We start from the raw sequence: 27,957 nt of genomic DNA, 5'->3' as shown, positions 1-27,957 counted from the left end.
GAAAATTTATTGAGTAGAATTTTAATGAAGAATAAAAATCAATTTTATAAAATTCAGGTTAAGTAATTTTGAAGACTTATGTAAAACAAAAAATTAAATCAGTTTTTCATTTCGGCAGCATCCATCCATTTTTTATATTATTTAGAAAGGCATTGTTAACAAGAGAAAAGGAGATTGGAAAGGGGCAGTCATGTTATCTGGGACTACATCCTAAGAGACTTAGCTACTCTGTTTTATGTAACTCTTCAAAACTATGCTTAGACTAATAGTGAATCACGCAAAATACCATAAAATAAATTTTTACTTTATTAAAATTCAACTCAACATTTTTTCCCAACTTTTGGTGAGGATGCTTATTTTTTGCCTGATATGCAAGTATATTAAATATTTTTTATTTGGAAATATGTGCTTTTCATATGTGCTTTTAAATGTGTAGGATGTTTTTTATAGGCATCTTACTTTAAATTGACAACTGCTTATATTTAATGGCAGATTTGGAAACTATTGGCTACTTTGAGTTCAGCTTGGTTTGGCAATTCATCATGAAAATACTAACATTTGAGCAGTGTTTTCAAATTGTAAATTACTGAGAGAAACATTTGATGAACAAATAATTTCCCAAAATGGAATGGTCAACTGGCCACCTCGTTTGTGCGATTTAACCTATAAGATTATTTTCTTTCAGGATGTTTAACGTCCCATGATAAACCAGACACAATAGACCATTTGAAAGACAGCATTCAAAGCATTGTTTCCAAAAAACAGCTCAATTTACTACATAGAGTTTGTGAAAATTGGACCACTAGATTACACCATAGACATGTAAAGCTATATGCTCAAAATTATATTTAAATTATAAATGCCAAAAATTGTATTTGTATAATAAAAATATCTTTCTGCGATTTATTTTAATAACACCCCCAACCTCAGAAGCTGTTAATATGTTTATTCCGAAAGCCATTCTTAACATAGGGATGTCCGGGGTGTTTTTACTATGCTGGGTTAAGTCGTAAAAAATACCTTATTGAAGGCTGTTTGAACGTAATAGGCCCAAAAAACAAAAAGTAGATTATCATTTGTTTTTTTAGGTGTTAAACGATGCTGGGTTACATCATAAAAAATTACCAAAATAACTTTCCATACACAAAACAAAACAAGTATATTTGTTCACTAATTGAAAGAAACAAAACTTTTATAACAAAAACAGAAAAAAACAATTGCCAAAAAAGAAAACCTAAATAAAAACCAGTAAAAGTTATGAATTTATTAGGGTAGGTTGTTTTTTTAGGGACCGTTTGCTCAATATAATCCTACGTTTTTTGTCGGTCACCAGGTGTTGCTGAGTGAGACTCAAGGATAAACAAGATTTAAACTGCAGAAGTACCAGTTAATGTGTATAATTAGATGTGTAAAGGAAAAAAAAAATAAGCAAACATTAATCATTAAACTCCGTCTGATATAATATCGGTCAACAACTACTAGTATGTTGTTTACATCTGACAGTGATGAACACAAAGAAAGAAAGAATGTAGAAAGTACATTTATGTACGTTTGTGTATGTTTTAGTCTTAGCAGAGAAGCTAAATACTTACGTAAAAAGGTAGTAAGATTTGTTCGCTGTTGTTATATGTTGGAAATTAAGTGTTTATTAACTGAAATTGATGCCGTGTGAATCAATGTTTATTGTAGCGATGCCATATAATGTTCTGAAGTGTTCATTTGAATGATTTAATTCCGGAATAAGAGAGAGGACAACCAATCAGAGGCAGCGGATTTTCCCAAGGAAGACTTTATTATGTTTTGATTCTATTATGGGAAAGTTAATGGTATGTCTGTGTGTGTATGAGGTAGTTACGGGTTAGGGTTAGTGTAGAATTTGCGGAACATGTAGACTTCCTCCCAGTGTAGACTAGTGGCGGTAGTATTTAGAGGGAAAAATAAGTACCCCTTCCTTTAAAGATGTGCAATTGTGTTAGTGTTGCTCCTAGGATGTAATGTAGTATTTATTATCACGATTGAATGTGTTTGCAAAGGTATTCTAAAGTTAAATAAGATAGTGGCTAATAGTCTACATGTATTGAATATGTTTGTAGCATGTTGCAAACCTATGATACTTTGGTCCAGAGGGGAATTTCTGCAGTCATTTTATTATATATAGAGATAAAACGTGATCTTTGATATTTATTGTGATCCAAGGTGATATTATCATAAATGCTCTAATACAAAAGTAATACCATGATTGAAATCCTCATAAAATTTTATTCAAGATATTATTCTTTCAAATAAATTATTTTCATCTTGGTATAAGACTTTGTTTCCAATTTCAACTATGAATAGAGAGAAGAAATGAGATACCATAAATATAATATCAAGTTACCTGGTACTTGAAGAGCACTAAAACTTGTTGCATTCGAAAAGATATAAATTCAATTTTGTTCAGTTTTTAGAGAATTTCCAATTTTATTTTTTTGGGAGATACATACCGTTTTTTCCTTTGAATATCATCCACTAAATGATTAATGTGATCCTCCATGAATTCAATTTTGTCACTTTTACGTGCATGTGATTTTTGTAATTTCACTATCCTTTCAATAAGAACCTGTTTATCAACTTCCACTTGTTCAGTGATAACTGGATACTCCTGTAACACATGACAAAGAAATTCTACATTACAAAAATTGTACACACAATTATCTTTTGAGACAACAAACATATCCTCAGATGTAAGAACTATTGACTATCAGCTTTTTTTTTGGTAAGCAATTATTAGCAAAATATTTCCATAGAATTTAGCAAGATAAAAATATTCAGACACTAAATGAAAGAAATTTCATTTAATTAGGAGATAAATCAAATTTTTATGAAAAGGTTAATGATTATCATAATCGAAAAATATGAATTAAATCATTTTTGTTTTATATAAAAAGTAAAACTCGTAATTTAGTAGCGATTAAGATTGCTATGGTTGTGCTGAGTGCATATCCATTTGTTAGTTGTAATAAACAAAATGGAAGTTGATGTCCATTGAACGTTTTCTTCCCTAGATGGTAGGGATATCAAAATGACATTGTTCTAGTTGATATCTACTTGCCTATTGCTAGCTGACAATTATGGAAATGAAGAAAGCAAAACGGGTGTAAAATTAGTTGTAGTTGTTCATTTGGAGATGATTCTTCTAACACTTGCATATTTTGTTGTGAGTCTTGCAAGTTTACCTGATCAGGGTTGCCATTTCGGTGGATAACATTACTGTCCAACGTGTTCAAGGAACCATTAGAACTAGTTCGCGAACTGAGACTGGTGCTGTCTTTTTCTCCAGTATTTTCATAGCTTTCAAGTTTCCGTCGAGCTTGAGTGAGCTGTCGTGTTAGATCCTATTAAAAAGAAAAAATCAATAGCTTTTTTTTTTTTTTTTTTTAAATTTTACAAGAATTAAGCAAAAACTCAAACAATTTTGCGTTTATTTGTAAATAGTTTATTTGTAAATAGTTTATTTGTAAATAGTTTATTTGTAAATAGTTTATTTGTAAATAGCACATGTAAAATATGAAGAACTGTTGACTATCCCAACATCTTTTCTTTGGTATGCAATTTTTAAGAAGGCAATTGAATAAAAAAAAACACTCAACAACTTTTGTAAAGATACTGTAAGTCAGAATTATGTCATGAGAAAAATACGACAGTTAATAAATGGTTTCAATAAAAGAGAAAAGAAACTCAAGTTTTCTAGCACTATTATAATTATCATTTTCGTTTTGTGTCTTTATGTCTCATGCCTAAGGTTAGACGTTTTGTGAATGACTTCTAACTTTTCTTGTCTACACAAGTTTCGCTTGTGCTGCCTGTAAAAATCAGGTTGTCATCAACTAACCGTTTCCATGTCTGAAACAGTTTACCATGTAGTCTTGAGTAATCAACATCAATGTGATCAATAGCATTTCAAATGATTGATGATGAGCAACATGACCATACAAATTGGAATGTCATTGTACAACATACTTTCTCATGAAAGTCTGTAGAATGAGACCATAACTTTTAACCATCCGATGCACTGTAGCCAAGATCATGTTGTGACTATGATTTGAAGCCATACAAAAATACAAGTCGGACATGTTGTATGCTGCCACTCTCACATATAATGAGATTCTTGCATTTTTGTTGGCAACTGCTTGAAGACTTTCCATGTGGCAAATATATATTGGCTTATTGTTGTGTCGATTCTCCTACTGGAATCAATTATGTTATCTCGGTAGATGAGTTTATCGATTCTTTCAACACCTGCAACAACTTCTCTTTCCATAGGAAGCAAATTTTGACAAATGATGTAAATGAAATGAGAATGCTGATGAGACTGGTAAGGCATTCTTTGAGGGCCATAGCGCACTGACTTTTCAACTAAACACCTGACTTTGTGCCTAACCTCCTGGAAGGGTAAATAAAATAAATAGTAATACTACACAGCTAAAACAAGGTGAAGTTTAAAGTTCCCAAATTCATATAAGAACTATCCACATGAACTCGTGGCACAATGGATAATAGCATTTATTAAAAATCAGTTCTAAGTGACAGTCTTCTGAGGGTTGAAGAATAATAATATATTTTTACCCAGTCATGGTTGATGGAATGAGAACTATCTAATCCCATTGTTTAAATAAAGTTTGAAATGTTATATAGATTTCTCAAGTTCGATAGAAAGATTCCTAAGTTTGACAAAATGTACTTGAAGGAGCTGAAAGTTTACATCAGCTGAAACATTCTGAAAATAACAACCAAGATGAGAATAAGATTGGACAACAATTTTTTACTTTTTGAATGTTGTCGAGATTTCTACAACAGATTAAGGGGTTTTTTGCATCCGTTTCTCTCCATCAGGTCAGGTTTTTGTGCTAAGTTGATGTGAAAAAAAATCAGATCTTGTGACAAAATCGATTGCATTTTTGTGGCATTATCAGTTGATTTTTGTCACTATTCTTGTTCAGAGCCTTAGTGAACTGCTTGATTAAACTGAGCTTGATGTGAAGCAGTGGGAAGAGTATTCTGTGTCTGTCCACCAGAGGGTCATTGATGACATTCTTTTTTTGCAAGGTACTAGTTCCTCTTGCACAGGCCAGTTATTCTTTGTGTAAGCTGAGCACCAATTTTCGGAAGATTTCAAGGTTTTATGACTTCAAACTGATCTCTTTTGGACATAGTCACCAAGAACTATCGGATCTGAACATTTCTTGTAATTAAAACAATCATTTCCCATCAAAACATGGCATTATTCCCCCACCAATTTTTAAAATGCTCTACACATGCGTACAAAAACATAAATACGACACGTGGCCATAGCTCAAAAACTTGACCTGATTGAACAAAAACAATGTGATTTTTGGATTTAGTGCATCAGATTCATCTTAAATCAGCTGGAAAAAATGCAGACAACAAATTTGTTGTTGACCAGTGTAATAATCCAAAATGTTAATTCTTAACTTAAAAATTCTGAAACATATTAGTAAGTTTATTTAAAACAATGTTGTCTATTATATATCGTTACCTATATTTTTTTTTAAAACAAACTATCGAAGGCATTGAAGGACACTTATTATTGTATTTGATAAAGTAAATATGTAATATGGGTAGGGGAGGAACTTGCAAAAACAAGAGTTGACATGGAAATTCCATTACAAACCTTCAGCTATATTGCCTAGACTGGGAACCAAGTTACTTTTAAACTTTTTTGTGTCCAAATCCTGAATCTTTCAAATTTATTTTTCCACAAATATTCCTCTAACTATTCTAATTGATCAATTGCTACCATAAATCAATCTATAGAAACTCAACCCATTTCTGTTCTCCATTGTCTGTATAAGTCAGGAGCTGAACTAAGAATCCATATGATTTTCACATTTTTCATTTCAAATATAAATTCATTCACAACCAACCAATCCCATTACAACTAGACATGTATATAATCACAAACATTATCCCAAAAATAACAAAAATTAAGCCATCGATAAGTTTGAAAATGTTCTGAACTTACTTTAATGTTGTTTGCATGTTTCCGCTTTAATGTCCGCATATCATCTTTTTCTTCTTCCAGCTGAACACTCAACTCTTCCACTTTCAAAGAGAAAAATAAATGCAGTGCATGTTTAAACGGACAAAAATTCAATTTTTAATGAAAAAAAAAAAACTACCAAAATATCTAAGGTTGGATATTTTATAATAAAGCAATAATTAATGGAATCCTTTAAACGGATTGAGTATGTAAAAGTAGCTTATTGATTACAAATTAGAATTGATTGTATGATTTAATTTTGAGCAATGGCACCTGCACAAGTAAAGGTGAACCATTGGAGAACATGTGCTTTAATTGCTTTAAACCATTCACCCCATTTCAACACTGTTCCACAAGAACACAAAAGATACTACTCTACTGGGCATTTCTGATGTGATCTCCAATAGTTTTCCTGTCAGCCTTCTTGAAGTACCCTTTTATTTTGAGCAATAACTTTTCAGCGTGGGGTCAAGAGCTTATAGCGATGTCTACTGGTATTACAATGTGATCAGCATTCCAGAGTGGGGTATGGGCATTTGTTACACAATTTTCAGGAACTGTGGTCAGAAATGGGTCTAAAAGGGAGTTAGATCAAGAACGTGACAGTGTGTCAGGAAATGGGATATAGAGAAGCTATGTGTGATACTATCAGATGCATTTAAGTCCCCAAATATATTGAATGTTAGTATCTAGAGAGAGTGCTGCATCTATGCTGTCAGAGACATGGTTGATTAGGATACAATCCTGGGTTGAGAGCGAACAGTAGAGAAAATATAACTAACACTATATTGCAAGGTTAGCCAAAAGCACAGTCATCTGATTCTAGTTTGGATTCTCTATTTAAGAGGAGGGTTACCAATATAGACTCCACGTCTGTGTATGTGTCCGAATCCTTGACACAAAGTGGGAGATAACCAGACATGTTAAAGTAGTTAGAGGGGATGGAGAAGTGCAGGTTACTTTCATTTATCATTAAGATATCCAAGGAATTTGTTAGGAGAAATGATTCTACATCATCTAAGTTAGAATTAAGGTCACAGATATTTGTGAATGTGAGCCTCAAGCGAGGAGGTGAATTGGTTTTGTTTGAGTGTGCATCTGGTTTGATCATATTTTTTTGTTTTGGCTGTCATTTCATTTAATAGTTTCAGTTTTAGGGCAGGAAGTATTGGACACTGTGGATCTGTATGATACCAAACATACACACACAAGTAGATCATCAGCAAACTCTTCATCTACAGGATTGTGGCCTCAGGAAAGCCCACTAGAGATAAGTGCAGATTCACTTTCTATATGCAACATGGCACTACAACCATCCTGATATTATACAACTGATGACAGAGCAGCCAAAGAGTTATGACGCCTGTACTGTCAGTCAGAATACAGCAGCCAGACAAATTATCAAACTGGTATTCTCAACCCTGCCAAACAAGAGTGGCTTAGTCTAATTGCGTGAATATATGTGGCAATCAAGTACTCTCAAGATGCCCAGTTTTAGAGGAAGAGAATGAGACGGAAGTTGGGGATGCTCTAGTCAGGAAACAAGGCCAAACACTGGGTGTCTTTGCTGAGTGGCTGTGATCGTATCTCTGCACCTAGCTAATAGACAAAGGAGGAGTATAAAAGCCGGTGATAGGCAAAACCTATTTACCCATTAAGCATTTTAGGTTTGCAAACATGTAATTTGTTTGTATCACTAGCTTTAGAAAGGTTATCAACAAGGACTAAGAAGGCCTCTCCCTAGTTTCTTTGGTGCCATGATGTACGAAGTCAGCAGCACAGGTTTACATCAGAGTTTTCTTTTTTCTAAATACATAACCTGACAAGATCTATGGGTTTATCAGCACCAAAAAAGGTAACCCTGTATCTGGGTTCTGAACCAGGTATTTTTGTACCCCTACATGGATAATTAGGATTAACTGAGTGATTATTTAGAATAAGTATCTACACTTCTCCACAAAAAATTAAAATAAAATTGATAATAGGTTCTCCTCATTATAAATGGAAAATAGGGAGGTAAGTATGAAGCATGAGATGTAAACATTAAACTAATAATTATTAATTAGATTTAAAGAAGGAATAAAATATGGTTAATAGGTTGTTAATAAAAATAAAGTAAAATAAGAATAAGAGGGTGAAGAGTTAAACTATGATTCAAAATGACATTGGAATTTAAAATTTTAGTTTTCATGCAAAAACAGATAACACCATTGCATATTATAGCCAACATGAGAAAAAAAAAAAAGAAAAAACTGCAGGATTATGGAAGTTTCTTTCTGTTGACTGTTTTATTCATATTTACAGCCTTGGTCTTTTCAAGACTAAGGCAAATAGGCATCTCCTGTCTTTGCAATAATCTTTCATTCTTGTTACTCTTTACAAGTGGTTTCACGTTTTGCTAAAGCGATTTCCATTAAAAAAAAAAACCCACAAATAAAAGAAGTTTTTCAAAGTAGAATAATGACACAAACCTGCTTTTGTTTTGTCATGTAACTGTTCAGCCAAAGAAGTAGTTTCTTCTTGACGTTTTTGTTTTTCTTCTACCAAAGCATTATGCTGTCAAGAAAAACAAAACATTTGCTAAATAATAAAAATATATATACAATATATATACATTTATCAAATTCTTCAGACATCCATCCTGAATAAATTAGAATAAAGAAGCTGCATAAACCTAATCACGTTCATAAATTAATAACTAGCAGACTAGTGTGATGTAATATGATTAAGTCAAAATAAATGTCAACTAAGAGTTTCTGTTAACAATTTCTATGTAATGTAATTCCAGCCACTGGGTTTTATTAACTTTTTTTTATGGAAATGGAAAACAATTTTAAGACATTGAAATGCTTGACACAAGCTATGCAAGGAATTAGCACATAACTTTCACAGTTATCAGCAAGAGTTTTCTGTTGCTGCAGAGTAAAACTAAATTTCTGTTTTTTTTTTGTTTTATTTTTTTACATGGAGGTCACCACTTATCAAGGCCCGGAAGCCACTCAGGGATAAGGGTTATTGCGTGTACAGTAATCAATGGGATAGTATTGTAGTAATCGTTAGTATTGGAGATTTGATAGAGTGTCTTATTTAAGGGGGGGGCGGTTTGTCAGGAATTTGTTTACGTTGGACTTGAAGACATCCAAGTTGTAGTCAGGTGAGAAACAAGTAAACAGAAGAGAGTTCCACAGTCGTGTACTTCTAAGAAAGAAGCTCTGCTCATGGAATCTACGTTTGGATTTAGGCACAGATAAAGAGTGGGGAAAATTAATGAGTAGTTTCAGATAGACAGGTGTTTTTTGTGAAAGATTGGCGAGGGGGGACCAGAGATTGGAGCTCAGATGAACACTTGTCATGGAAATAATGATAAAACAAAGACAGGCTTGCAATGTCTCTTGTGTGGGAGAGAGGCTGCAGGGTAGAGAAAAGGGCATCCCCTACTAAGCCACGAAGTCTATTTTGTACTTCGTCAAGGCAGGATAGGCTGCTTTTAGCAGCCCCTGCCCAGATGTGGAAGCAGTACTTCATCCTTGGACGTACTTGGCTTTTATATAGATAGAGAATTGCATCAATAGTGAGATATCTTCTGGAGCGGTAGAAGGATCCCACCATTTTCCCAGCATCCCTGGTAACAGACCTAATGTACATGTTCCATTTCAGATCAGGAGTAAAGATCAAACCCAGAAGCTTGTCAAAACATGGAGCCTCCCTAAGATGAGAGCCATCCATTTCAATTGATGCCAGATGGGGATCAGAGCGTTGATGATGTAAAGATAGAAGCTTGGTTTTGGATGCATTAAAAGTAACCAGCCACCTCTTCCTCCACTGTACTACGCGCTCAAGATCAGATGAGAAAGAATAAGAGAGAACTGTCATTTACACCCTTTGATGTGTTGCCATAGGTGGTCGTGTCATCAGCATAGATGTCAATGAATGATTTAAGTATGTGTTTTGGGAGATCATTGATGTAGATCAGGAAGGGAGTTCGGCCCAGGATGGACCCCTGAGGGACACCAGCATTAATACTGTGGGCCTCTGATTTCTGTCCATCAACCACTACTCTTATGAACCTATCGGAGAGAAATGATTTAATAATTGAGAAAACATTTCCAGTGATACCGTAGCTGGAAATCTTGTGAAGTAGGCCCTTATGCCATACCTTAACGAAGGCCTTCGATATGTCAAGAGAAATTGCTCTGGAAAGGAAGCCTTTGTCAAGAGATTCACTAATCCTCTGAGATATAACCGTTAGCACATCTGCTGTAGATCTTGCGTAGCAGAAACCATATTGCATGTCACTAAGGAGGTTGTTTCTGCTGAGGTGGTTCACTACTTCTTTATTTAATATGGATTCCAACAACTTACTCATGACACACAGAAGACTTATTGGTTTGTACTGAGAGGGAAATGACTTTTCGCCTGAATTCTTAAATACAGAGCATACTGATGAGGTTTTCCAGGGTGTTGGAAAGCACTCGTTGTTGCAGAGTCAAAACAAATTTCTGTTGCTGCAGAGTCAAAACAAATTTCTGTTGCTGCAGAGTAAAAATAAATTTCTGTTGCTGCAGAGTAAAAATAAATTTCTGTTGCTGCAGAGTAAAAATAAATTTCTGTTGCTGCAGAGTAAAAATAAATTTCTGTTGCTGCAGAGTAAAAATAAATTTCTGTTGCTGCAGAGTAAAAATAAATTTCTGTTGCTGCAGAGTAAAAATAAATTTCTGTTGCTGCAGAGTAAAAATAAATTTCTGTTGCTGCAGAGTAAAAACAAATTTCTGTTGCTACAGAGTAAAAACAAATTTCTGTTGCTACAGAGTAAAAACAAATTTCTGTTGCTGCAGAGTAAAAACAAATTTCTGTTGCTACAGAGTAAAAATAAATTTCTGTTGCTGCAGAGTAAAAACAAATTTCTGTTGCTGCAGAGTAAAAATAAATTTCTGTTGCTGCAGAGTAAAAATAAATTTCTGTTGCTGCAGAGTAAAAATAAATTTCTGTTGCTGCAGAGTAAAAACAAATTTCTGTTGCTGCAGAGTAAAAACAAATTTCTGTTGCTGCAGAGTAAAAATAAATTTCTGTTGCTGCAGAGTAAAAATAAATTTCTGTTGCTGCAGAGTAAAAATAAATTTCTGTTGCTGCAGAGTAAAAACAAATTTCTGTTGCTACAGAGTAAAAATAAATTTCTGTTGCTGCAGAGTAAAAACAAATTTCTGTTGCTGCAGAGTAAAAATAAATTTCTGTTGCTGCAGAGTAAAAACAAATTTCTGTTGCTGCAGAGTAAAAACAAATTTCTGTTGCTACAGAGTAAAAATAAATTTCTGTTGCTGCAGAGTAAAAACAAATTTCTGTTGCTGCAGAGTAAAAATAAATTTCTGTTGCTGCAGAGTAAAAATAAATTTCTGTTGCTGCAGAGTAAAAATAAATTTCTGTTGCTGCAGAGTAAAAACAAATTTCTGTTGCTGCAGAGTAAAAATAAATTTCTGTTGCTGCAGAGTAAAAATAAATTTCTGTTGCTGCAGAGTAAAAATAAATTTCTGTTGCTGCAGAGTAAAAATAAATTTCTGTTGCTGCAGAGTAAAAACAAATTTCTGTTGCTACAGAGTAAAAATAAATTTCTGTTGCTGCAGAGTAAAAACAAATTTCTGTTGCTGCAGAGTAAAAATAAATTTCTGTTGCTGCAGAGTAAAAACAAATTTCTGTTGCTGCAGAGTAAAAACAAATTTCTGTTGCTGCAGAGTAAAAATAAATTTCTTGAGCAATATTTTTTTACAAGCAGGCTGCCCCTGGCATTGCCTGGTCATAAAATTAGCTTAAATCAATTAAGATGAAGATTTTGTGTTCATCATTATAGAGCCAAAACTCTATTGATTATTATATTGCACCCATTATATTGTAACGATTTCAAAAAAGTAAAATAAAAAAGAATGACTTAGATACCGTCGCTTAGAATTGAAACCAAAACATTCAAGTCTCCAGTCTGATTCCTTAGTCTCTTAGCCATGCTCATCCGCATGTAAATAGCTAAAAAAGAGTGTTGTTTAACATATACAGATTTGTACATGCAAATAGTAAACCTGTTTGCATGTACAAATCTGAAATTAAAAATAAAAACCATGAAATTGTTAAACCATAATTCATTTTGTGCTCTCATTAATAACTTTTCCAACCACTTTTATTAAAAAAAAAAAAATTAAAAAAAATAAAGATGACTAATAAAATCACGTTGAGTTACCAAATTTAGTTGTGAGATGATAAGTCTGAAAGAATGTCAGAATAAAGAAAGTCCCTTTGTAGAGTTGGTCATGTCTGGACGCATCTGACTGGAATTGAATAAGATATGGGTCACCATCTTCCAAAGAAAATATCAATATCTCCACTAACCAACTTTATTACAAGAAACACTGGAAGATAAAGAGTTGTTTGATAAACTGGCTTTTGTAAAGAACAGAATGTGGTATCTTTGAGTTCCATCTCATTTGGCCACAGGACGAGAACAGGATAAGTCTTATTAACACCATAGGAATTGAATTGTCTTTCGCGGTAATTTACTATGTGCACATTGATTTGTTGCATCAGCACAGTAGTGTCTTCATGCCTATGCAGTAGACATTACTTCACATGTACCAAGCCTAAAGACAATTCAACATAATGCAAGATATTACACATATAAATAAAATAGATTTGTCAAGCAACCGTTACAAACATGACAAATATAAGAGAGCTGCAAAAAAAAAAAAAATGAAGGTAAGAAAAAGCTCAAAATCACTGCGACTTTCTCATACAATGTTACCATAACAAAATAATCATAGCTTATGACATCATAGATTTATGATTTGCATAGTGATAATAAAAAATAAATGCATGAATGGGTAAACATTATCAAGAGCATTTAAAACAAATTTTTTGCTTTAACTTATATTAAACTTTTATTATATACCAGAATTTAGGTCTATAAGGCCCACAATTCTAATAAATATTAAATCTGTATAATATTCTGCTTGCTCCTTCCTTAGTAAGTCTGTACATTACACTTTCAAAAAAAAAAAAAAAAAAAAAAAAAAGCCGAATAAATTTTTTTAAGGCAAAACTGCTTCTAAAACAGAGAAATTTGCAAAATTTGACTTTGAAAAAGATTGTCTCTTACAATGTAATTTTATTATTTGTATTGAACTATGTAACACAATATTACTTTCTGAGTAATCAATTATCTCATTTAGGTCAATTCTATATTCAAAATACGTATTTTCATAGAAATATTAATAAACTCATTTGCTGCTTGTTATTAGTTTTTCTGTCTCAAAAACTAATTTTTTGCACTAACTAGTTTGCTTTATTCAAACACATTTGTTGATTCAATATATTTCTCATTCCATGGAATTTCCATGGGTTCTGCTAGTATTAGTTTTATGCACTTACCAATTCTTGTGATTTCATTTCCAACTCTTGAATCTTGATCTTCATACTGTTACAACCATCTTCTAATAAAAGCACCTAAAAATTCAAAGAAATTAATCATTCAATTGAATGAAAATCACATGAAAAGGCAAATATATTTAATAATTAAACTGATTAGTGAAATAAACATTTTAATTATAACAAAAAATATTTATATAAAATTCAGCAATATAAATAGACAAGTGTAAAAAATGAAAATGTTGGGATACATATGTGTTTTAATTGTCTAAATTATCTATTGAAAAATAAATTAAAGTTTGATATCTTTGACAGCAATACAAATAAAATGAAAGTTCGATAATAATAGTTGTAAATATACAAAAATAATTAGCAAATATTGATTCTTAAATACTTACCAAAAATCAGCATCAATGTAAATTAAAGTGATGTATGTGTAAAAGTATGTTTGAGAGCAAGAACGTGAAAGAGAAATAGTGAGAGGATGAGATTAGCAACAAATTGAAATGCCTTTGTTCATCACTCCATTTGCTAAAAAAATATAACATTTTGAAATATACCATATTTGACATCATACAGTTTTTTTTATTCTAAAAATATATAGATATATTAATTTTTTTAACTTAATTTTTTAATTTAATACAGCATAATTAAGTTGACACACCTGTTCTCGCCAAATCACTGAAGTTAAGCAACAATGAGTTTGGCCAGTTCCAGATGGATGACCATCTGGAAATACTAGGTGGTGTATAGGGTGGCAGGGCAGAAGCTTCCACCATCAAGAGTAGTAAGGTGCTTCTTTCCCTCCACTAACCAGTGTAAGGTCAAGTACCCACTTAGTCCCTTGATTAGAGTCACAGCAGGCAGATGATGGATGAACTGTTAAGCAAATGATACTGATTGGGGTACAATGGTTAAGACTACCTGCTCTGCATAAACACTGCCACTATAGCAAGTAATTGCAACCTACTATAGGTACTATATTGCAAAGAACATCATGGAGAAACAGTTTGAATGCCAAAGGGACTGATGAGCCATGATCATCGATGTCTGCAAAAACAGACCTAATACATGAAGAAAAAGATATGCATATATGTATTATTTTTTATCTCCCTTCCTTACAGACTTCAATTATACTCTGCTTATATATTTTCCCAAATTACAGATCTTCTAGTCTTTTACCTTTTTTATCTTTTCTATCTTGAAAAAGCCTGTGCAACAGTTGAGTGAAACATTGAACTTTAGGTCTTCTATTTTCGACTGATACTGTTGGATTTATCATCAGCCCAACTTACTACCTAGCTCTCAAGCAGCAGAGGATGTATGCAGACAGATTCTTGGCATAAAATACGGGGTGGGGCAGAGCAACTTGCTTATTTGGAATATCAATTAAAACACAATAAGCAAGTTGCTTTGCCCCACCCTGTATAAACCATAATTTGGATGTATCTTTCGAGGGTATTTATCCTACAGGATGTACCATGGTTGCTTTTGTCTCATTGGAGGAGAGATCAGTATTCTATGTTGGCATGAATGTTTCATGTGGCAACCTATTAAAAGGTGGTAATGATGTCTATTGTGTCTAGAATTGAAGTAACATTCACTTTGCTATTTTTTAAGAAATCAGTTGCGACCTCTTCACCCTTCTTTTTGTAGTTGCCCTCTCTTTTATTCCCTTCTTTGTTGTTACAACTTTTAATTGCTAAAATAATAAAAAAACATCAACAACTTTTAATTGCTAAAGTAATAAAAAAAATATCGATTATTTTTGCTGTAGGGTTCTATATTATTCTGTGCTTAATTTTTGACGTTTGACAAATACAGTTGTTCACTTGCTATAAGAGTTATCTCACTCAATTGTGACATCTCAACTTCTTTCCATAGTAGTGACAGTAGAGTCGTTCTTCCTCTTGATTTCTGTTGTGAAATAAGAAAAACAAAAGACAAATCTTGCATTCCTTATAAAATGTTTTAATCACTAGAAATTACCCATAGTTTATACAATCTTTTACTCAAGATTGTAGACAGGTTCCAATTAATCGAACGGATGGGAAGGGTGGTTAAAACCATAACAATTCTCCCCTTAAGAATGATGATACATTTCTCCCCTCAAAACAAATGATAGAACTTATGTTACAAAGTCCTTGTATTTATTAAGTATTTTTCTTATCCTAAATGATCTTCATGCTGGTTCTTGCGATTCTAAATCCATAGTATTAGTTTTTTTTGAGAAATATTGATTTCTTCTCTTGGTTTCTCTACATTGACAATAGGCAATTCTCTAGTGCCCCCAATGCTTGTAGAGTGATCTTTATTAGCAAATCGTCTTCATTTGAAAATTATTGGTTTGGTTTGGTTTTATGGCATATCAACCTTTTTTTTTTTGGTTATTTAATGCAGAGTTTCATTTTTTTTTTTTTTTGTGGATTAGACGTTTTAATTTATTCAATAAGTCAAGTCAGCCTTTTTTGCATCATTAGGTGATGTGCTTTTTTTTTTCTTTTCGGGTGTGTGGTAGAGTTGGATTGAGTTAAAGTTATATTCTTTTATATAAATTTACTTTTTTCAGAAATGTTAGTATTTTGTTGGAATTTATTTTTTTTAAATAGTTTTTTTCATATTGTTGACATTGTAATAATTTTGCTGGATATACACGAGATCGCCACAATCCAAAAGAAAGTGTTTTACTGTAAAAGGTTCTTGCCATGCAAAACATTCTGGAGGGTCTTCTTTTTTTAGCAGGAAGGAGTGGGTAATATGCGTGTCCTATGCGAATATGGGACAAAATCACTTCCTCGCTACATGATCTTCTGGCATATAGTAATCGTTCTTCTATTGTGGGTTTGATCTTGAAAAGTTTGTTATTTGAACAGTTATTCCATCTTTCTTGCCATTTCTTCATAATGAGATTATTTATTTGTTGTTTGTAGTCAGTGTGGAATTTTTATATTGCTTTTATTGAGTTTTAATGCATTTTTGGCAGCTATGTCAGCTTTTTCATTGCCCTGAATTCCAAAATGACTGGGGATCCAGCAGAATTTGATACTTTTGTTTTGTGAAAGAGTGTGTATTTTTTGTAATAGTTTGATGAGTAGCAGGTTATTCAAGTTTTTATTTTTTAAGGATTTGAGTACCGATAGGGAGTCTGAAAAAATTATAAATTTGCTATGGGTGAGGTCAGTAATGAGGTTTAGTGCCATATCTAAGGCTGTGGCTTCGGCACTAAAAATTGAAGCATAATCTGGTAGTCGCTTCTGTAAGGTAATGTTAGTGGATACAACTCCGCAATCCAGTTCTGTTGCTGTATTTGGAGCCATCTGTGTAGATGCACTGATGGTTTGTGTATTTTTCCTGAATGATAAGGAGTTTTTCTTGATAGGTTAACGGATGGGTTTGATTTTTTGGGAGGTTATTTAATTCAAAGATAATTTCAGGTTGTTTTAGTTGCCAGGGTAGTAGGTTGATATTATGGATGTTGGTGATTGTGATACCTGCATCTTCTACTAGTGGTTTTGTATGGAGACTAAAAGGTTTAATAGCTTTTACTTTTTGGTTATATAGATCTTGGTAATTTGGATTGAAGGTACAGTTACGGGCTGGATTTGTTGGTTGTGATTTTTTCCTATCAGAGTGAGTAATCTAGTGAGTTTGCAATGCAGTCGTAAGCAGGATTGTCTGGGCAAGAGAGAATTTTGGTCAATTATTGCAAGGCTAGTTTGTCGCGTCGAATTGATTATGGAAGTTTGTTGGCTTCTGCATACTGACTATCGATGGAGGAAGTTCGAAGGCTCCCAGCACAAGCTTGAGGCTCTGATGTTGAATGGTGTCCAATATTTTTACGTAAGACTTTCTGGTGGCACTGTAAATGAAGCTGCCATAATCTAGTTTTGATTGCACTAGTTATCTATATAACTTTAATAGGGTTTGTCTGTCCATTCCCCAATCTGTGTGGGCAATGACCCGCATTAGCTGGAGAGTTTTGGTTACATTTATTTTTAAGGTGTTTGATGTGAGGGATGAATGTAAGTCTTTTGTCTAATATTAGCCCTAAGAATTTATGTTCATTTACAACAGGAATCGGGATGTCATCTAGTTTTAAAAGAGGATTTGGGTGCAATTTTCTTAGTTGACAAAAGTGCATACATTTTGTTTTATTTGGAGCCATTCCTAATTGCCCAGTTTTTTATTTTGTCAATGCATTGTTGAAGTTGACACTCAATTATATGGATATGTCTCGAGCTGTATGCAATTAAAAAATCATCAACATATAGAGAGCAATCCACGCCTTGGTTTATGCATCCAACAATATTGTTAATTTTTAGGCTGAATAATGTTACCAACAAAATACTTTCCTGTGGGACTCCCGTTTCTTGTTCCTTGATGTCCGAGAGGCATGTTCCTACATGGACATTGAATAGTCTATTATTTATGAAGTTGTTGATGAAGATGGGTAGTCTTCCTTTCACTCCAGCTTCTTTGAGATCTTTCATGATGTCATAACTCCATGTGGTATCACATGCCTTTTCAAGATATGTTATATGCTTTTTTTGTATAAATGAGTTTCTGATGAAAATTTCTAAACTTGTGCTCCAATGTTTTCGGAAGCCACATTGAAAATAAGTTATTTTATTTTTTTCCAGAAACCAAATTAATCCGGTGTTGACCATTCTCTCCATGATCTTACACACACAGCTTGTTAGAGCTATAGGGCGATAATTGGAGGAGTCAGATGCATCCTTTCCTGGTTTTGGTATAGGAATGACTGCGACTTGTTTCCATATGGCTGGAAGATTGCCATTGATCCAGATGTCATTAAGAATGAAAATGAAATACTTTAATGGTTCATCTGGTAGTTGTTTTAGAAATTCATGTTATCTCATCGAGTCCCTCAGTCATGTTGTTGGCTTTTTTTAATGAATCCTTTGGTTCATAGATGGTAAAAGGTTTATTGTATTCTTCCTCATTATTACTTTTAAAATTCAGTTTGTTTTTTTCTGATTCCTGTTTAATAGTCTAGAATTTTTTATTGTAATTTTGAGAAGATGAATTATTTGCAAGCAGGTTTGCCATGTCCTCTTTTTTAGTTATTTTATTATTGTTTATACAGAGGTGGTTGAGAGGGGAACATGTTTTTTCCTGATATTTTTTTAATCATATTCCAAACAGTTGTGTCTTTGGTATTATTGATTTTAGACACAAAATTCTTCCATGATAAGTTTCTTAACTTGTTCTTTACCTCCACATAGTATCTACTTTTTCTAGAAGTGGCAATACTTTTTTCTAATGAAAAGCTTTTAGTCTCTTCCACAAGAAAATCTGTCAATGTGTATCATATCAGGCATACCAAAAATTGAAAATAGTTGACTTCAACAACATATGGTCATTTTGCTTGTTATGTCAATGCAGGGGAAAGCAAAGGGGAAAAGGGAGAACTTATTGATTATAATGAGTAGATATGTATTTCCATATATGAACGCCAGAAGTGGTCCCTTGAAATCAATATTTAGTTGTTGGAATTGTTCTGCTTACTATTAATGAATTTATGTTTTAGGTACTGACAAGAGATACATGAATCAATCTTGCTTTTTATTTGTTTTAAAGAGAATGGGAAATTTCTCGCTGTAGTAAAGTGACAGATGATGGCATAATTGAATATACACATGTAATCAACAATCGTTCTTTTTTTTTTTTTGCAAGGTTTTCATTGAACGTCACTCATACTTGAGGTCGCCAAGGAGGCACAGAGAGCTCTATTAAACCTTTTTTAAAAGTAAAGAGATTTCCAAATTTATAAATTTAGGAGGGAAGTGCCAGAAGAGAGGCAGAGGAGGGATATTTATGGATAGAAAAGGGTTATTTTTGTTAACAGTTCCAATAACAAGTTCATTCCTTGGGTCAATAAATTTTAATGTCTTTTTTTTTTTAGGATATCCTATTTCATCAGTAAAGAGAGCCACTGTTATTACATTAGAATGTGTCTTATTTTCCAGTGAAACATCTACTACTTGCCTCACCAATGATTTTAGCATGTTTTTCTAAGATATGCTAAAATTATTTGTTTTTTGTTTCAGTATAATAAAGAGATATAATTCTTTTATAATATTTTTACTCATTAAAGTAAAATCTGCTGGAATTGATGATGACATTAATGATATAGTCATTTATTTTATATTTTATTAAGGTAATGTCTTTCACTTTTGTTCCAAATCTGGCAATATAGGATAGAAGAGAGTCCAGTTTGTGAAGTGTAGAAGCAGTAACTAAAGCTCTACATACATTAGCGCAATGTCCTTATTATTTTTACATTTTTTGCCCTTTGCATTATGCGCCAGATATAGTTGCCACAAAGAGTTGAATATATTTTTTGTATAGTGACTACATAGACAGCTTTTGGCGGACTTATAGTCGCAACCATTGTATTGTTATTATTTTCATAATATTCTGAGTGTTTTACTACTTGTTCTAGTGATCTAGCCATTTTGCATGCTTCTTGAAGGGTAAATAAGGATTTTTCAAGTAAGTGTTGGTTATCAAAAGTGATGCTACTGATAAACGCATCCCATATATATATATATATATATATATATATATACATACATACACACACACACACACATACACACACCCCATGCCAGAATTATATGCAAATCGATGCTTTTGTTCTAACTCCAATAGTTTTCAATGAAAATTTGTGAAATTTAGCACGTTATATGGCAACACTAACACAAGCGGAGATCTAAAATTTTAAGCTAATCTGCACAGTAATAAACAATTGGCAGCCATTTTAGTGATTTGCATTTTGTTTTTCAGCGTGCCAACTTTATATGCAAACCAATGTTAAAATATGGTGAAATGCTAAAAGATCATCGAAACATTGATTATTCTAGGAATTTGTAAATTGAGAACAACAATAATAAAGAACAAACAACTTCAATATGGTTTCATAGAACAATCAATATCTTATATAATTGCCGTTTTTATTGACAAGAGCAAAAAGCCTTTGGTCTATTGAAGATGTCAAACTTTCGATTTCATCTGATGAAATGTCTTTGGCAGCAGTCAGAATAGCATTCCAGGTCATCCTTGGAGTTGTACTGCCTTCCTCCGGAGTAAATATTTTGTTTCAAGATGCTCCACAGATTTTTGATGGGATTTAAATCTGGAAAACAGGCTGGCCATTGTATTATTTTCCCATGTTTGGCAAAAACTCTCTCCAAATATTCAGTGGCTATCCTTGCAGAATGAGACGGTACATTATCATGCATGAATACCATCTTTTTCCGGAATGCCAAATTCTTCTTCTTGGGCCAGGGTTCCAATTGTTCCTTAATGAAGCCAATGTAGAGTTTGGCAGTCATTTTCATTCCATCTGTAACAAAGTGATCCTACCAGCTCATTGTCAATGATTGCAGCCCAGAACATCACACCACCACCTCCTTGTTGACACCTGATCCTTTGGGGACGTAGACCCTCATTATAGTACCATCCTCCCCTCCACTCATCGGGTCTATCAAGGGTCACTCGACACTCATCGGTGAACAGTTTGAAAATTCACCTTCATGTGATCTCTTGCTCACTCCATCCTCTTTTTTTTGTGGATATTCTTCAATTGAGGGCGGACCTCTGGCTTTCCAAATTTTGCAATCGTCCTCAGGATACGGCAATGAGTTGATTTGGGCACATCAGGAATGCTAGCTTTTTCAAAAACTTGTTTGTTAGTTTCAAGTGGGTTACGGCAAACTTCTCTCTTGATTTTGCTCATTGTTCAATCTGACATATGATTTCTTACGAATTTTCCCTTTGTCAGAACATCCATAGCAAAGTTGAGGGTTAGTACAATATTTTTTTATTGTACGATGATCACGGTGTAATTCTTTAGCAATTTCTTATTATGAAGCCTTTGAACAATTTTAGACTTCTCAGCTTAACTTAAAGCGCCTTTATGTCCCATCTTGCATATAAAGTTGGCACGCTGAAAAAAACTGCAAGTCACCAAAATAGTTGCCGTTTGCTCGTTATTGCACAGATCAGCTTAAAATTTTATACCTGTGCATGCATTAGTATTGCCATATAACGTGCAAAGTTTTACAAATTTTCATTGAAAACTATCAGAGTTAGAACAAAAATATCGATTTGCATATAATTCTAGCACGGGGTGTAATATATATATATTTATTTTGAATCGTTTAAGATTAACCAGAATATATTAATAAAGGAAATCCAAAACTATATTAGTAATGTATAAAATGTATTTATAATTACATTAAAAAAAAATGTAGATATGTATAAACATTTTTAACCTTTATATATTTAATTTTAAATAAATATGAATGTAAATATACAAAATACTAATCATAGTGGGGGGATAAGTAGGTAAATGGATTAATCCTAATCTTATAAATACAAGACTGGTAAATTAAAAAATATATCCATTTATCCATTTTAAATTTGGAAACTGATGAATCACACAGGTAAGAAATTCATTTTTATAGCATGAAAAGGTTAGATAATGAAATTAAGAATAGGAAATTAGATCAAATATTTGTAACATGTCTTCTTCCTAAGATTAAGGGAGATGGTGTTTGATCAACACTACTGGGGAGCCATGATGTAATATGCTGTTTTGCTTTTAAATCCCCGAAACAGTGTTTCATGGTAAGCAACTGATGATCCCTTAAAAAATAAATTATTAGTGCTATAGTAAATTCTAGAGCAGTCTGATGCAGTGATTGCAGGTGATTGAATGACTTACTGACTAGATGGTTTTCTAATGAATGATAAAAAATATATTTTTTTGTATAGTTTTAAAGGTTAAAAACTTCAAAGACTATATATATATATATACTGCCTTTCATTTTCCTCAGCCGTTACAGCCTGGAAATTGCATGATTTAGCAAGGACTTCTAGTTGTAGTATAAACAAATTGATAGTTTTGTCCAGTTGCTGCCTAAGAGTTAGTAGCTGATATCTGTAATACACAAAGTTCACTGGTTTTACATCAGCAGCATTTAGTGCTTCCATAGCACTATTATAGTCATTGAAGTTGCAGATATAGTATTAACTAATGCAAAAAAGTTTTGGCGTTATTATTGATTTCACAGTGATCATTAATCATTTGAAATAATTCTCAAATGCCAGTTTCCAATGTTTGTACAGCTTTTCAGATTTAGGAATTGATTATGTCAAATCTTCAGGTTGCAGTATTCTGTCCTTTTTTTTTCAGAAGTTGTAGCGATTAAAATTGTTGTGAAATAAAAAAGACAAATCTTGCATTATTTGTTAAAGGTTTTAATCACTACAAACACACAAGGAAATTACACATAGTTTATACAATCTTTTACTCCAAATTTTAGAAAAGTTAATCAAGGATTGGGAGAAAGATGATAAAAACCATAACAGTCTCTTGTCGTTACATCAACTGAAATTGTTGAAGCAATAAAAAAAAAACTAAAAGAAACGGCATCAATTCAATTTTTTTTTTTATTCTTTCTTTAAAACAAGCGAAAATGGTTGTTACTTCAGGAGGAAGGCAGGAGTTCTGAAAAATATGTCTGAATCTGTTCAGACCACCAGCCAAGACAGTGACGCCATTATTTTCTACATTAGATGTCACTTGGGATGATGCCATGATGTCATATCATATATCACATCAGCTTAATTTTTAATTCTAGATTTCTACTGTCATTTTCTGATGTTCCTGAATCTAGTCATGATTTTCTATTGACAGCAGATATAATGAATTATTTAAAATAGGTTATAATTTTATATATTAACTCCAAAAGTTTGTATTTGATTTATCAGGAGTGCTTAACAAATTTGTTGAACTTGAACAATTGAGAACACAAGCAGACTCTTTAAAATGTCTTATTCTACAGTGTGCATCCCTATTAATTATTAATGTTCTGCGACACCTCATTCCTTGTGTTCTCGATAAGAAATACCTGACTTCTCGTCTTAATTTTGACTTTCTTGCATAATCCTCAGAGGATTTTTGTAAACTTTTTGCATACACAATCCTTCCATGTTATTTTGTGCTTTGTGCTATATTTCTCTATATCATCTCTATGAATTTATTTAGCTCTTCCACCTTAAGAGCAAATCTTTAATGGTTACTGCAAATAATCCAACCATTAAAAACAAATACAGCTGTTGAACCAGACAAAAACCAGGTTAGAATCAGCTTAGAGTTAGGTTAGGATTAGAGTAAGAAAAAAAAAATAGTTTGTTTTTTGTTGAGTTCAAAAGCTGTACCAGTACGAAAAGAAATTGTGATTCCAAGTGAATGTGATTTGTATAAATGCTGTCATTTTGTACTTACCTTGTTACTCACGGTAATGTTGTCCGATTGCAGCTGCGCATTCTTGCCACTCAGATTAGATGTAAGTACCAACAACTCTGACTCCCTCATTTTACACGATTCAATGTCAGTTTCAGTATCTTTGCAAATTTGCTTCTGTTCCTGTAGATTTTTTTCCATTTCAGCAAGATTTTCCTGGCCTCTGAAATATTTTTTAATTATAATATTTAATTTTAATTCTAAAAATCTTTCTTTTTAAGTCAATATCTTAGTAATTTCCATTGAAATTTTCCCCACTCTATCTAAATATATTACGTTTTGTCAATACCATTTGGAAAAGTTTGTTGTTTTGGCCATTTCTTTGTAATAAAAATGTTTATTGAACGTGTATAGTTTGAACTGCACAGTTATTCACATCAATCTCCAGCAACTTAAGATTATCCCCAGTGCATCCTTAAACCTTTTCATAGGTTTATGCTGCGGTCTCTGGAAAGCACACCATAAAGTAGTTGTTATAGTATCCTTCTATCTCTCATCCTCACTTTCCAGTTCAATGCATTTCATTTTTGATGATCCTTATTTCTATGCTATGGTTGTTGGATTGTTCAAGGACAACAGTGTCAGGAACAAAAAAACCTTCAGCTGATGATCAGTATTTTACAGAGGCACTTTTGATGAAATCCTTCCAGAGCTTTAAGATGCCTTTGGTATATAGTCCATGTTTTTGATGCATACAGTAGACAAGTAAGAACCACCTCAGCAGAAACAACCTTCTTAGTGACACACAATATGGTTTCCGTTCTGCAAGATCTACCGCAGATGTGTTGACGGTTATATCTCACAGGATTAGTGAATCTCTTGACAAAGGCTTCCTTTCTAGGGCAATTGCTCTTGACATATCAAAGGCCCTCGACAAGGTATGGCATAAGGGTCTACTTCACAAGATTTCCAGCTACGGTGTAACTGGAAATGTTTTCTCAATCATTAAATCATTTCTCTCCGATAGGTTCATAAGAGTAGTGGTTGATGGACAAAAATCGGAGGCCTGCAGTATTAATGCTGGAGTCCCTCAGGGGTCAATCCTGGGCCCAACTCCCTTCTTGATCTACATCAATGACCTCCCTAAACACATACTTAAATCATTCGTTGACATCTATGCTGATGACACGACCATCTATGGCAACACATCAAAGGCTGTAAATGACAAAGTTCTCTCTGATTCTCTCTCCTCTGATCTCGAGCGCGTGGTTCAGTGGGGGAAGACGTGGCTGGTTACCTTTAATGCATCTAAAACCAAACTCCTATCCTTACATCATCAACGCTCTGATCCCCATCTGGCATCAATTGGGATGGATAGCTCTCGTCTGGGAGAGGCCCTGTGTTTTGGGTTTGACCTTTACTCCTGATCTGAAATGGAACACGTACATCAAGTCTGCTGCCAAGGTCGCTGGAAAGATGGTGGGATCCTTCTACCGCTCCAGAAGATATCTCACTACTGATGCAATTCTCTATCTATATAAAAGCCAAGTACATCCAAGGATGGAATACTGCTGCCATATCTGGGCAGGAGCTGCTAAAATTAGCCTATCCTGCCTTGACAGAGTACAAAATAGACTTCGTGGCTTAGTGGGGGACGCCCTTTTCTCTACCCTGCAACCTCTCTCCCACAGAAGAGACGTTGCGAGCCTATCCTTGTTTTATCGTTATTTCCATGGCAGGTACTTGTCTGAACTCCAATCTCTGGTCCCTCCTCGAAAAACACTCCAATCTCTGGTCCCTTCACGAAAAACACTCGTCTAGCTGAATCCACTGTGAAAAATTTCCCCCACTCTATATCTGTGCCTAAATCAAAACGTGGATTCCATGAACAAAGCTTCTTTCTTAGAACTGCACACCTGTGGAACTCTGTTCCGTCTGCTTGCTTCCCACCGGACTACAACTTGGATGTGTTCAAGTCCAACGTTAACAAATTCCTAATGAACTGCCCCCTTAAGTAAACACTTCATCAAATCTCCACACTAACGTAATGTACTTGCAATAACCCTTATCCATGAGTGGCTTCCGGGCCTTGATAAGTGGTGATCACTGTGTAAAAAAAAAAAAAAAAGGACACATGCCTTATACACACTGATATTTGTTTTCACATTCATTCCTCTACCCGATCAGACACGTTTTTCAAGCCTACTAAAAGCAGAGCTAGTCTGAGCTATCCTGTGAGTTATTTCACCATCTTATGTTTGATCCTTACTCAGTAAACTATCAAGATCTTCCCATTCATCAGAACAGTTTGTTCCATATATGCAACACCAAATTGGAGGTGGATGCATAAGATCTTTTTTTTTTTTTTTTTAAATAATGGTCGGACAAAGTTTCGTAAGCGTTAAAAAATTTATCAATTGTTAACTGCATATCCTCCCCTGTGTGCGCAACAAGATCTGCATCTGTATGCAACAACTCAAACAATAGAGTGGAAAGATTTTGAATTTGCATTCAAATGTTGAAAATTGAACAGCCTACCAGAATCTTGAAAATACAAAGACACCTCTACATCACCATCTTTAAAAGCATACACAAGCATTGTGGCAAAGTAAATTGAAAAAAGGATGGGTGCTGGTATGTCACCGATATTGGTTCATATATATATATATATATATATATATATATATACAATGCACTATGAAAAAGCTTTCTACACATTTTCTATACAAATATTCCAATTGATTTATTTTCAATAAAATCTATAATAGCTAAATGTTAAAACACACACACACACACACATATATATTATAGAATCAAATTGCACGATAATAATAAACTTGACAAATAATTTGCAAATTATTATTGCAGAAAACAATAATTCTATTAAATTGAATTAAATACAAGAAATTACAAGCAAGATTAAGGTGTGTACATTTGAATTCATATTATTACAAGATTTTTCATGCTTTTTTTAATTCATACAATGCACTATGAAAAAGCTTACAAATATTCCAATATTTATTGCATAGGTGGCATTTTTTTGTTGTGAGGGTGGGGTGGGGAGGTCACCCTATACAAAATGAATTTATTTCATTCTAAAATCTTGACCATTTCTTGCTTTCATCATTTCAGTACTTATGCTATTTATTCTCAATAAAATCTATGATACCTAAATGTTAAAATACACACACACACACATATATATATATATATACACGCACACACACACATACACAGATGATTCTTAGATAATGGCAGCATCAACCTACAATAATGATCTGTATAATAAGAAATTAGTTTAATGAATCAGCAAGATTTTCTGAGGTTGACATTTACATTTTGCTTGTACACCGTTTATGTTTTTTGGACACAGTGTCATGTTCTGTCATTTTCTTCAAATTTGGTCTTAAATGATGTCTCAAGTGTAAAGGTGATTCTTCTGATGTCACTGTTTATGGGAAAAGGAAAGTTATCATTGTGGAAAGGAAGTTAAACATTAGGAAATACTTGCAAATTCTTATTTAGAAAATACAGACAAATCTTTATGATGTGTATACACTTGTCACAAAATGAAAATGTCATATCCCAAAAATTATGTAACTTGATCAAGTAGTATTTTTTTTTAAAAAAGAAAACCAAATTTTGAGGAAGACTAGAAAGGGCTGCAAGCGGCCGTATTATTTTAGAATGTGTTAAAATTCAAAGACTGACTGACAACTCCATTCAATTACCGAGATTTATGGGCTTTGCTATTTTATTAAGCGCTTGATAAAAAAAAAATACTTAATCAATTTATGTATTTTTTTCTTCTTTCTGTGACCAGCATATACATCATAAAGATTATTTTATTTATTTTTTTTAAATAAGTGTAATTTTTTAAAAAATAAGTGTAATTCTAAATGTGTATAAAATTTTATGTTGAGATTTGAAGGTATAAAATTTTATGTTGAGATTTGAAGGTATAAAAATTGGAATTTCTTCACTTTAAAAACATTATCTTTCATCTAGCAATTAATGATATAGATATAAAATTTTTAATTATTTTTTTTTAAAAAGTGCAACAGAATGTACATTACATAAAATAAATCCAAGGTAATTTTTTGATTCAATTTAAATTAAATTTTTATACCTTACTTTGTAAAATTTATAAAAGTGCACTTTGAAGATGAATAAATTTCAAATTGAATCTTGTACCTTTATTTTTAAGGCCTATAGTAAAAACATTTTGTTTCACAAT

At 33.1% G+C, this 27,957-nt stretch overlaps 1 protein-coding gene across 4 annotated transcripts in view; it reads right to left on the bottom strand.

Moving 5' to 3' along the window:
* The window catches only part of LOC145246027 (coiled-coil domain-containing protein 186-like), a 202,114-nt gene that overhangs the window by 29,462 nt on the left and 144,695 nt on the right, over window positions 1-27,957 (bottom strand). For all 4 annotated transcript variants that reach the window (XM_080107851.1, XM_080107852.1, XM_080107853.1 and 1 more), the window contains 6 exons: window positions 23,763-23,943; window positions 13,448-13,522; window positions 8,512-8,596; window positions 6,023-6,102; window positions 3,216-3,374; window positions 2,484-2,641 (listed from right to left, as the gene is read on the bottom strand). In XM_080107851.1, coding sequence (XP_079963977.1) covers window positions 2,484-2,641; window positions 3,216-3,374; window positions 6,023-6,102; window positions 8,512-8,596; window positions 13,448-13,522; window positions 23,763-23,943 — 738 coding nt within the window. The remainder of the gene's footprint in view (window positions 1-2,483; window positions 2,642-3,215; window positions 3,375-6,022; window positions 6,103-8,511; window positions 8,597-13,447; window positions 13,523-23,762; window positions 23,944-27,957) is intronic.

Source organism: Euprymna scolopes, chromosome 23, assembly GCF_053919585.1.
Source record: "Euprymna scolopes isolate OS-2025 chromosome 23, ASM5391958v1, whole genome shotgun sequence".
In the NCBI taxonomy this organism is placed as follows: Eukaryota; Metazoa; Mollusca; class Cephalopoda; order Sepiida; family Sepiolidae; genus Euprymna; species Euprymna scolopes.
This window is presented reverse-complemented; position numbering and strand designations above follow the sequence as displayed.